This window comes from Erithacus rubecula (assembly GCF_903797595.1).
Source record: "Erithacus rubecula genome assembly, chromosome: 22".
Taxonomy (NCBI): domain Eukaryota; kingdom Metazoa; phylum Chordata; class Aves; order Passeriformes; family Muscicapidae; genus Erithacus; species Erithacus rubecula.
The window spans coordinates 2,660,042-2,672,471 of record NC_136674.1 but is presented as its reverse complement, the minus strand read 5'-3'; the positions used below and the strand labels follow the sequence as shown (position 1 = coordinate 2,672,471).

Genomic DNA, 12,430 nt, shown 5'->3' with positions numbered 1-12,430 from the left:
AAAAATTCATGGCAGGGGCTGGGATGGAGATTTCCAGGAGAAATATGGAATATCCTTATTTTTGCAATTAGCACTATGGTGTGCAGGAGAAGCTGGGTTGGTATTGGTGGATTTTGGGGTTTATGCTAGTGGATTTTTGGGTTAATATTGGTGGATTTTGGGGTTTATGCTAGTGGATTTTTGGGTTAATATTGGTGAATTTTGGGGTTTATAATAGTGGATTTTGTGGTAAATATATGTGGATTAGAGGCTTAATATGGATTGATTGGGGGAATAACATTGGTAGATTTTGGGGTTAATATTGGGGGATTTTGGGGTTAATACTGGTGAATTTTGTGTCTGCTCTGCCGCTGCTCCCCCACCCCCGGCGCCCACCCCGCGCACCAAACACCGTTAATTACCGCCCTTCATTAACGCGCGCTAATTACCTGCGCGGGGAAAGACGGAAAGACCGCACACACCATGGGAAAGGGACCAGAGCCGCCCCTTTTCCCTGCTCCGGGACCCGCGGGGCTGCGCGCATCTCCCGCGCATCTCCCGCGCATCCTGCGCGCATCCCCGCGGGCGGGCGCGGCGCCTTTAAGAGCGCGCACCGCGTTTGTTGTGCGGCCCCGCGAGCCGCGCTCCCATTGGCTGCCGCCGCCGCCGCCGCTGCGTGCGGAGCCGCCGGTGCGCGCGGGGAGGGGCGGAAACGCCGCGCCAGCGCCGCGCTTTGAATGGCTGGGTGAAAATGGGCTGCGGCCGGCGGCAGCCAATCAGCGGCGTGTTGCTATGTGCCGGCGGGCGCTGATTGGTTAGAGGCGGTGTCGCTCAGCGCTGGCAGGGTATATGGGGAGGGAACAGGCGGTGGGCGGGGGAGGCGCTGCGGGCTCTGTGCGCGTCGGCGGCCGCCGCGCTCGGTCCGCGCCGGGACGCGCTCGGTGCGGCCGCGGTGAGTGAGGGCGGCACGGAGAGCGTGAGGGCGTGAGGGGCGAGCGGCCGCCGAGGAGCAGCGTCCCGGGCCGCGCGCGGCGGGGCCGGGGCTGGGCGGCCGCGCGCAGCTGCGCCACAGCCGCGTCTGTGTCCGTGTGTCCCCGTGTCCCCCCGCCTCCATGCGCCGCGCGGATCCGGGGAGCATCCCCGGGGGGCTCCATCGGGGCCGGTAGAGGAGATGGGGAGCCCGCGGTGCCGGCGGTGGGAGAGCCGGGCTGGGCGAGCGGCGGCCTTTGTGTGCGCGGCCGGGCGAGGGGATGGAGGCGGGGGGCAACAGGTCCGGCCGGGAGGGGTTGGGTGCCAGCGATCAGCAAGGAAGCCCCGCTGATGGGGAGGAGCAGCAGAGCTGTTCCTCCCCTCCACCCATCTCATAACCCCGCAGGGTGTGCGGGGCGCTCGGGCAGCGACCCCGCGGATCTGCAGCATCTTCCCCCGGGGCTGCGGGGCAATCGCCGCTCCGTGTGCCCGCGGTGCTGCGGGTCCCCGAGCCCGGCTGTGCCCGGCTGGAGCGCTGCCACCGCGCCCGGGGGGGCACAGGGATTGCGGGGTAATTGCCCTGGCGATGATGCCCCTCCCAGGGCAGTGCTGGCACTCGGAGCTCCGGGGGTAACTCGGCTGCCGCTCCGTGTTGTTGCTGTTGTTTGATAAGGGCTGTAGCAGCTTCCTCTTCTGCAGACCTCCGCCGAGGGCGAAATGGTAACGGGGTGCTGCATCTCCATAGAAACTTCTGGGTTTGAGCCAGAAAAGCCAGACAAGTTCGAGGTGACAGAATAGCTGTGGGTCCCCAGCTTCTGGTTTTAAGGCTGATTTTTGAAGTCAAGCCGATTTGAAACGCTCCTGGGGAAAAAAAAAAACTGAGTAGTATCCTTGCCTTTTTACCCTACAATTTACTGGAGTTGCCGTGTCCTCACCTTTTTGTGTCTTAGAAAACAGCCGGAGCGAGGCTGTCAGAGCAGTGTCCGGGCGGGACAGGGCACAGCACCTGCCCTCAGCGCCAGCTCCCTGCTCCAGATAAGGATTTTTCCTAATGCGTTTATGGTTACTTAAAGCTGGGCAGTGCAGGGAGGCCTGTGCTGAGTGAGAGGCTTGTAAACAAGCAGATACTGAGGGAGCTTGCCTTGTAATCCGTGAGAGGATTCTGCCTGGAAAGGATGTGTTTTGTGACTTCATCCTCGCTGAGCACTCCCACTGATTTTGTTCGAGATCTCATCGTGTTGGATCCACGCCTCTGGTTCCTTGTAAACATTGTTTGCAGTGTAATAGCACTGTTGGAGCAGGGAATTGGGATGTTCTTTTCTCCCCTTAATCCCTGCTTCTTGTTTCCTGCTCAAAGAGAGGTCTGTGTTTTCAAGCTGAGGTTGGGAATGCTTGTTTTCATCTAATGGAGATGTCCAGTGCTTCTCTTATTTATTTATTATTTTAGTTTTCTTTGCAGGTGTCTCTTTCCCAGTGCCAGGATTGGAATAACTGGCAAAGCAGTCCTTGATCTCCCTCGTGTCCTCTGGATCCATAGATTCTGAATAAATTATTTCCTTTCCTCTCTGCTTGGTGTGTGCAGTTGAGTCAGGGTGGTGTTGAAGAAGACAGCATCCCTACCTGTAAATCCACATTCCCTCAAAGGCTCCTTGACTCATGTTCCTGAGAGAGAATTTAATTAAGGAACTGGTCACTCTGGTGTAGGTCCTGGCTGGCAGTTTAGAAAGCTGGGACTTGATCTGGTGTGGTACTACAAAAGCATTGCAGGGATTGCAGAGGAGTAAAAAAACATTTATTTCTTGTTCTTGCATCACAGCCTTGCCTTTGCCTGTGTGTTTGGAAGAAGAGACACCAACAGAGCCAGGCTTTCATTGAGCTTTGGTCATTAGCTGGCAGAGCTTTGTTTGCTTGAGCTTAAGCAGAGTCTTCATTCGAGGTCAGCTGTGGAGTGCTGGAGCACAGGGATCACAAGGGGAAGTCAGGAATGGGGAAATGGAGAGTGCAGTTCCCTGGGCTGTTTTGAAGCAGATCAGGATGTCCAAGATGTAGCAGGGTGTGTTTATTGCTTGGAAACCAGGGTACACAGCTGCCTTTTCCCACTCCTGAGGCTGGTCCTTCAGGATGTTCCCTCTTTTCTGTGCCTGTTTATTCACAGGTCTAAGGACAGGTTTCCTTTTCCTTCCAGAAGCCAAGGGGAGTCCATGGAAGAGAGAGACTATTCTGACTAAAAATTTTTCATTTCTTCATGCAAATCTTTACCTGGTAAATCAGTGTCTCTTGGCCATGTGATGCTGGTTGAGAATGTGACTTTCTTATAGTTTGTCTTTTTGGGGAGAATAAAAAGTTTTCCAGGAGTGCTGTGCCCTGCACCTGAATCCTGTTTCCTTTAGCCCCCATTGGTCCCTACTTTTCATCCCCCTGAATTTGGACAGTGAGTAATTTTCGAGTTTGATTTCTGCCATGTCATTTTACCTTTTTATCCCCGTTTGTCAGGATCTGTGGCTATCCTGCAGCACATAAACTGATTATTCTTGACTCTTCTCCTTCTCTGCAGCCCAATAAATGTCCAGTAAATGGACAGCCACATGTCCCAGGCTGCCTGGAGCATTCCCACCCTCTGGTGTGGGATGTGTTGGCCATCAGGAGCAGCTCCATCTCCGGAAGCGTCACTGGACTGGCCAAGCCACTTAGGGCTGCAGGAAATAACATAATTAATGAGACTTAGTTCTCCCACATCTTGTACCTGACAATCTCAAGTCACTTGACAATGCTAATTAAAGCTAATCACGCTCCTCTGTTTTTAGTAAATAGCTATTAGCCCCTGCTTCACTCTTGCTTTAACAAATGATAGTGCCAGGTACTGTGAGTCACTGGAAGTTATGGGATTGCAGCCTGGCAGAGCTGCCTTCCAGTCTCACCAACAGGTCCATGTAGAGGTTGGGTTTTTACACCTGCTCAGGTGTTGGAGAAAGGTAAAATGTGAGATGATTTGCTGACTCACAAAAATACCTATTTTTTTTTTTTTCACTGCCGTTGTGACTAGTATAGAATGAAACTCCTGCAGTTGAGCAAAGGCTACTAAAAGTTCCAAAAGCTGAGGATGCTTTGAATTTGCCCTTCAGAGAAGTTTTTGATCTGCTGGGAGGGAAGGCAGAGTGGTGTCAGTTCTCCTGTTTCACATTGGCACCAGGAGGACAAAATTTAGTGTGGTGTGACCTGGGCACTGCACAGCCCAGCCACGGAGCTCCTGAAGAAACCTCTGAGGTTTCACTGCTGAAATATGGCTGGAGCAAGATGTTACTAAAAACAGACTGTCCAGCATCACAAACAAAACAAAACAGATAGGGTTAATTATGTGGGGAAATCAGAAATCTTGATGAGAATCCCTGGAACTCCCAGCTCAAAGACACATCAGTTGTGTCACAGAGCTGTGTGAGGTGAGTCAGTTCACCTGCCTTGGCAGGCTGGAGAGGATATCCAGGAGGAACTGATGACAAAACCTGGCAAGGTAACAGCTGACTTGACCTTCTTAAACTAGATTCAGGTATAAAGTATCTGTCATGTGAAGATCCAAGCTCTAAATCCTCACCTGACTTTGCCCCCCTGACACACAGCACTGCTAAAGGGGAGTGAGAAGAGTTGGGGCTGAAGTGCCACAGTTTGTCCCTTGCTAATGCAGGAGCTGGTGCATTAAAAATGTTTCTGGCAGGGATGGGTCACAATTCACCATCTTATCCTCAGCTGTGCTCAGAAAAGAACCAGGTGTAGCAGGGTAGAAAATGAAGTTGCTGCCTGTCCTGTGACAGATGAGCTGCTGGGCAGAGCAAGGCTGGATTAAAGAACCCTCTGAGCAGGTGGGGTTTGTGGGCAGGTGAGAACTTGGGAATTTGGCAAGGGGAGCTTGTAGTAGTGAGTCATGACAGGCAGCTCTAGCAGCCCCTTCTTTAATGCCTTTAAGGATATTGGAATGATCCTTGCAATAGATAAATGTTCTCTCTGTGTGCCCTGGCTTTATCAGGGAGAAATGGATGATCCATCCAGCAGCCCCAGGTAATTGAATCCTGGTCTTACCTACGTTTGCCAGAGAGGGAGATAATAAAGTGATCTGAGGAACACCACAGAAAATGCAATGATAGGAGATTTATTTGGACAGCCAGACTGTTTTGCAATTAAAGCAAATCAAGATGAGAAGCTGGGATGATGAAAAGCATTTCCATTTTGTCAGTGAATGATCAGTTGAATGGGAAGAGCTTCTCCTTGCTGCATTTGGTTCAGGTTGGTGCTGGAATAGCAAGGCAAGGGTCTTGTTTCATTCTGTAGAACTCTGTGTGATAATGTCAAAGTCCTTGATCTGGGGTTCCAAATGTGACCTTCACCTTGACTGTGGCTTTGTCCAGCACGAGGAGCTGCAGGACTCTCACCCCTTCCTGGTGCTCTGCAGAACGTGCAGGAGGAAATAGAGTCACTTATGTGTTAAACGAGCCCAGCTTGCAGCTTTTATTTGTGGCACCAGTGGGATTTGCTGGCAGTGCTGCCTGGTTCAGCAGCTTTCCCTGCTGTGTTTGGTGCCTCTGGAGTGGCCTGTGCTGGAGCTGGGCCCTGGGTTTGGCTGCAGGGAGCTGAAGGTGGGCAGCTCTCAGCTGTAATCTCACCCTGCTGCTCCTTATCAGCAGCACAGGCTCTTCTGCATTGCACAGATAGTGCTGCCAGGCAACTCAGAGTGGGAAGAGAATTCAGCCAGAGGTGTCACTCATTCCTTGGAGAGGCTGAATCTTGCACTCCCTGCTCCTGTGGTTTCATAGACAAGCCTGGAAAAAGCAATAAATTATAATCTTTCAGTAATACCTTTAAATAAAAAAAAAAAAGTTTAAAGAAACCTTCTGTAATAAAGGATTGAGGCAGGTGATGTCTGTCCTAGCTTGTCCTGTGCCTTTTTGAGATGAAATTGGAAATGCTTTGATTAAAATATCCAGAATTGTTTCCCTTCCCTGCTTCCCAGTGCTGTCTGATGGTGCTTTGGGTTCTGGGCAGAGATGAGTGAGCATTTCTGACACTCAGTGGTCCAAGCCCAGCCTTAGGCCATAAAGAAACCCAGAAAATTCTCATTCTCACCTGCTCTCTGTAGTCAGGAGCCAGAAAAAAGCACCTCTGCACCATCTTCACTGAGTTATTTTAACCTATTCTTTCTTTTCCAGTTGGCTGAGTACTCTTTAATTCACTCAAGGTTTCCTGCAGGAGCCTTTTGGACTTGCTCCTTGCATTTGAGAACCTGAAAATGCACTGGTGTGGTTATTAAAATAACAGAAACTTTTAAATTTGATTTAATCTCCAAATTGACAGAACCTAAACCAACTATGTAAAGAACCATTTTAAAATATTTTTGAATATTAATAAGCTTAATGGGTTTTTACTGTGTTACAATGACAAAGCTACACAGACTTAAACAAAATTCTTAAACAAAATTTATTCCTTTCAAGTTTCAGCTCATTTTCCTGTACTTTCCAGGTGACCTTTAGAGGAAGCCTGTCCATCAGACACACCCCAGTGGGGTTTGTTGTGGGCTGCTGTATCTATTTTTGACCAAAAGAATAGTGATAGATCTAGAGTGATAATCTCAAAGAGGAAAAAAAAAACAAGCAAAGCCACCAAACCACAGCCTTTCCAAGGCTGTGAAGGCAGTTGTGCAGGCAGTGGTGGTGGGGTTGGTGCTGCTCAGCAGGATGATCAGGGGTTTTTCCTTTTTTCCTGCTGTGGAATGTGGAGCAGGGCAGGTGCAGCAGTGCTGGCATCCTGCCCGTGCTGGGTTCCCTGCCTGGTTCCCTGGGATTGCCTCCTGCTGCAGCTCCTCCCAGGCCCTCTAGTGGTTCCCTGGCAGTCTCTGGAATGCTCTTTGCCACCAGCATCACCTCCAGCCATCCCTCCCCTTTCTCCCAAAACCATCAAGTGATTCCTCACAGTGACAAAGAGATGAAGTCACTTGCTAGAAGAGGAGGAAAAGGGGTTAAATTTATTCTTATTTATGTCGTAATTGTGTTCATGCAGCTGATAAAAGTCAGTGCAGAGGGTTCCTGCTGGCTGTTCTCCACATTTTCTCATGTTCTTTTCCTCCTTCCAGGGTTTGGAGGATGAGGTGTTGGAGACTCAGGGATCAGTGGTGCTGCTGAGCTCCTTGCAATGTCACCTTAGCCAGGGTTTGAAATTGGTGCATTTCAGAAACTTGATGCTGAAGGAGTGAAGCACACTGTGTTCACCCATCTGCTATTTCAGCTCCTTTCTTGGCTTTCCCTCGTGTTGTTCCCTGGTTAAATTCAGGATGCTCATCCTTCCTCCCAGACTTTCCACCAGGTACATCCCACCCTCCCACCTTCAGAAGATCTGGTTCATCCTTCCCAGAGCTGTGGATCTCCAGAGCTGCTCCCAACCAGGATATTTTGTCACCATCAGAGTATAAAATGTTCCTTTAGCAGTGCCTGGTGTCTCTGAGGGACCAACCTGACACTCTGATAACTTTTATTCCATAGGGAAGCAGAACAGGGCATCAAACCCCAACTTCAGCTAGAGACCAGCCTTCCTCCTTCAAGCTGCATTAAGGAATATTCAGGCAGTTTTTGTTCAAGAAAACTCTGGTAAGTAGCTGTACTTACCTTGAGAATTTTCTTAAAATCCTGCTCAGAGCCTGGAGCAACCCAGACTGCCACAGCTTAGACACAGAAAATTTTCCAAACTCAATTCCTGTTGTACTTTCCTTGCCCTGGGAATCAGCACATCTCAAACTCTTCCTATATTAATAAGAAGAGACCCACCAAAGGAGAAAGGTTGGGTTTCCAAATATCTGGATTTTTTCAGAGCTGCTGCAAACAACTTTCTGTAGCATTTGCTATATTCTAATAAGTATTTCACAGGCTGAAGTTTATCTTTAAAATTGAATAATCCATAAAACAATCTCTCAGACCCAACAAACCTGTTGTTTGTCCTGCCACCATGAACATTTGCATCTGAGCTGCATTGCAAATGGATTTTATTCAAAATTAAGCTTGTGTGTGATGGTTTTGTTCTGTGGCATATGGACTTGTACATGCACTGGCCTTGTCTAGCAAGTGCTTGGCACAGTCTTCCTCCCTTTTTTTGTGTTTCCTGAACTGCTGACAGCTTCATGTGGAAAGTGGGTGTTGGACACCCACAGGTGGAGGGTGGATTCTGTACCAAAAAGTTTCCCAAATGGCAAAATGTGTGTGGTGATTTTTCCATCAGGAAGCTGCTCTAAAACTCAGCAGGATGAAGCAGGACAGCCCAACACACCCAGTGCAGGCAAGCAAAACTTCCAGCTGATTTTCACTGATAACCCACAATAAATGATGTTGGAAGCTTTTTCTTTAGAATTCCTCCCTTTTGTCTGAACCAGCTTTCTGACTTGTCCTCCATTAATTAATAGGCACAAATTTCTCTTCCATTGAATTGTGTGAGTTCATCCCAGAGATAAATTTCTCTTGAATGAGAAAAGAAAAATAATGGATGATGTTGCTGGTGACAGATACTCATCTCTCTGACAATGCTGGGCATGATGATAAAGTGAACAAACCTTCTTTTGTTCTGTTTTAAAGTGAGTGCAATGACTCCACTGCTGCCCACAGCCTGTGCTGCTGATGAACATGAACTCATCATTCTGAAAACCAGAGGCACAGCCCAAATTCATGCTCATGCCTTTGTTCTGCAGCAGAGCAAATGCACTGTTAGCTGGTAATTGTCTCTTAATTCAAATGTAGTTGTCATTTGGACATGAAATATCCAAAGGGTTGGGGTTTGCATTGCTGGGAGCCACTGAATACATTTTAAAATGATATTTAAGACAGAAATTGGTCCTTATAAGCTGCTGGCTGTGCTTGTAGAATGTCAGAATGCATTTCCTGTAGGTTTTCTCTCCTCTCCCACACTTGGAGGACAGAGCTCTTGGTAGACAATGCACGTGATCAGACTGTGTGAAAGTGGTGTCTTGATAAATTAGAGCTGCCATAGCTGAGCTTATCTGAAGTTTTTATTCAAGGCATTTTCTTAACAAGGCTTCCCACCAAGATCTTGGCTCACAAATCTTTATTCTCTGCCCTCCCTGAAGCAGAGAGATGGAGTTTGTCTCCTCAGCACAGCCCTGAGAACAGGAATTGCAGTTCCTCTGATACCATCTCGTCTGAATTTTTTTTTTGTCTGCTTTTAAAAGGTCAGATGTTTTTTGCTGATGTTCAGTGTGTTATGAGGTCAAATAAATGAATGCTCATGAGCTGCTTTTGCAGAAAGCTGTGTGCAGCAGATAATTCTTGTGTGTGTTCATTGCTCTGTCAGATAAATGCAGCTGTGGTGTTTCCTGCTTTATTCATTGTTCTGGAGCATTGATGCTTAGCAGGTCTGGACAGAGGGGTCAGCAAGCAACAAATTAAAGGATTTGCTGTGATATTATTCTGGTTGGGGTTTATTTATCTCTCCACTGGGCTCTGGGGCTGCCTGTGGATTACCTTCTCTAGCTGATCAGGAGAGGAAAGCTTGGCATGGCAGGATGGAAATGGTAAAAGTGGTGATTGATTATTTGTCTGATCCATGCTGAAGTGAGGGTGGGAGGGGATTGCACCATTTCATTACAAATAATGTGTGAGCTTTAGACACAGTGTGGATTCTCATTCAGGAGTCAGGTGCAGTGATTGCCAGTCCTGCCTTGTGCTTTCCCCCAGGGGCTCTGTCCAAGGGAATCTGTCTGCAGACAGTGCCTTGGGACCCAGCTGCATTTGGCCCCAGGAAGGGCACACTTGGTCCTGGGATGCCTCAGGGCTGGGATAGAACACATCAGCTCCCAGTCAGGGCCCTGGGATTTGGGGATGGCTGAAAATGAGGATTCTGCCTTGGTTTGCATCTGGTTTCTGCCCTGGTGCAGATTTAGGCTGCAGTCCTTGAGTGTTTCTCACCTTGGATGGGAAAGCAATGCTGACTAATGCAAAACTCAGTTCTGACAAGATTCTGGTGCACAGAGAGAACTGGGGCAGGATACAGGCAAAGACTGATTTATTTCCTTCTCTGATGGGTGTTAAAGGCAAATCTTGCTGAAATCCAGAGCTGCAGCTGTGGAGCAGATTGTGCCCAGTCCTTAGCAACTGGCCAGGTAAATTCCTGACAAAACCCCATTTGGACTGGACAAGAGAGGGGTGAGTTCCTCACAGATGAACCCTTTCTGTGTCAGGATAGGTCCTGCTTAGCTGTGGCTGTAATTATAATTGGAAAAGGTTAATCTGATTAGTTGGTATTTACAAAAAGCTTTAGGAATGAGCAGTGCTGTGGAAGTGCTGACTGTTATGATCATGATAGATATGCTTTATCAGCAGTTTGCCTGATGAGCAAGATGCTTTTTCCCATTTGACAGTTTGGGAGCTGCCTCCTGGAGTGCAGGAAAAAAATATTTCAGGAAAAAAAAAGGGGGGGGAAATGTTGTTTTCCTGGATTCTGCCTCCCTTTGAGCACTGTGTGTGGTCATGGTCCCTCTGGTACCAGAGGGAAAAAGGGACTATTGACAGGAGCAGGGAGGGAGAGGAGGGTTAGGGAAGGTATCACTAAAAAATCCTTCCCTGGGAGGGTGGGAAGCAGCTGTGGCTGCCCCTGCATCCCTGGAACAGTCCAAGGCAGGCTGGGCAGAGCTCTGAACACCCTGGGACAGTGGAAGGTGTCCCTGCCCATGGCTTGGATGCTTTGTCAGCCATGCCAAGGCTTGGGGAAAGTGTTGGCAGGATTTTTGGGGACACCTAAGATGTTACTCCTTGTTTTCTTTATTTTGGGGCTGGGTGGTAGTGGGGAGGTTGGTGTTGCTCCATGTTTAACACACCAAGTGCAGGCTCAGAAACTGAGCAGAATCACATGTTTTATGAGAGGAAAATCCTCCTGGGAGGAGCAGCCAGAGTTCCTGATTAATTTGTAGAGCGTGCAGGCACGCCATGGGTCTGAGAGGGAGGGGAGCTCCTTCCTTTATGCTTTTTCCATCTTCAAAAGGAACACTTGTAGCTGGTAAGACTTTTATAGGTGTGGGATCTGAAAACTCCATTTCTGCCAGCAAAAAGAGACCCAGACTTGAGCTGCCTTGCAGGTGCTGTCAGTGTAAAATGGTGTTTCCATCCTGAATAGGGTTTTTAACTGTCTCTTGCTATCAGGAGTAGTCTTCAGAGGCTGTGCTTTGCTTTGGCTGCTGTCAGATGTTCAGATAAAAAAAATAAAATACTGGAGTGCAGTTTATAGAGAAGCTTCTACCTTTGAGCTTTCAGGGAGTTACAAAGGAAGGTGTAATGAAGTAATGCTGCATTTCCCATGTGGAAAGTAGGGCAGAATGGAGAGAAAAAACTGGTTTGGTGACTCATGGCCTTACCTGGTGGCTGAGAAAATTCATTTCCAGCTCTGATTTTTCCCGTGGGGTGTCCCAGCAGTGAGTCAGCCAGGGGACAGCAGGGCTGGCTCTGCTCCCCACTTTCTCCCTGGCTGGCAGAGTTCCCCAGAGGGGTTTGGATGGAATCATCTTCCCTCCTTTGCAGCCATTCCCAGAGCCATGAAGGGAAGATAACAGCAGCAGGGAGGTGTGAGGGCAGCCAGCAAGTGAATAAAGATGAGTGCTGCTGCTCTAATCCCCAGGCATCCCTCCTGTCTCTGCTCCCAACCCCCGCAGCGCTGTCACCTCTGCGAGCTGAGCCTTCTGTGCATTTCCCCCCACAGATTCCTGTGAAATCCCCTTCTGGCTGTGCCCAAACTCTTCCTCTGGAGCATCAGCAGCGTGTGGAGCCTGCCCCACACACCCATCCCCTGCCAAACCACGGCCTTGACCTGCGTGTTCCGCTGCTTCCCGTGCGACCCGTCCTGCGGGAGCGCCTCCTGGGCCACCCCCGACTTCAGCCAGCGCTCCGTGGCTCCAATGGTCAAGATGACAAGGTCCAAGACTTTCCAGGCATACCTGCCTTCCTGCCACAGGACCTACAGCTGCATCCACTGCAGGGCTCACCTGGCCAACCACGATGAGCTCATTTCCAAGGTAGGTGCTGCCCTGGAGCAGACGGTTCTCTCGGCTCGGTTTTTTCCTTGGAAAACGGGCTCTCAGCCCAAAGGGTCTGTGTGTGTTTGAGCTGCTTGGGGTCTCCACCATCCTCACAAGTGCTGGTGCTGATCTCTTCACTCTCCTGCCCAGGGAATGGCTGGAGCTGAGTCAAGGGAGGTTTACTTGGTTATAGCTGGATGTCAGGAGAAGATTTTCACCCCCAGGGTGGTTGAGCACTGGAAAGAGGCTCCCCAGGGTTTGGTGACAGCACCAAGTCTGTCTGAATTCAAGAAGGATTTGGACAAAGCTCCCAGGCACAGGGTGGGATTGTTGGAGTGTCCTATGCTGGAGCTGGACTCAATAATCCTGATGAGTCCCAACTCTTGAGGTGTGCTAGGATAAGCTAAATTAAAAACTCAGTAAATGTTTTGATGA

At 49.2% G+C, this 12,430-nt stretch overlaps 1 protein-coding gene across 1 annotated transcript in view; it reads left to right on the top strand.

Moving 5' to 3' along the window:
• Positions 1–826: 826 nt before the first annotated feature.
• YPEL2 (yippee like 2) overlaps positions 827–12,430 on the top strand; it is a 32,216-nt gene continuing 20,612 nt past the window's right edge. The window contains exons 1-2 of the mRNA XM_079324879.1: positions 827–931; positions 11,680–11,992. Coding sequence (XP_079181005.1) covers positions 11,876–11,992 — 117 coding nt within the window. The 5' untranslated portion in view covers positions 827–931; positions 11,680–11,875. The remainder of the gene's footprint in view (positions 932–11,679; positions 11,993–12,430) is intronic.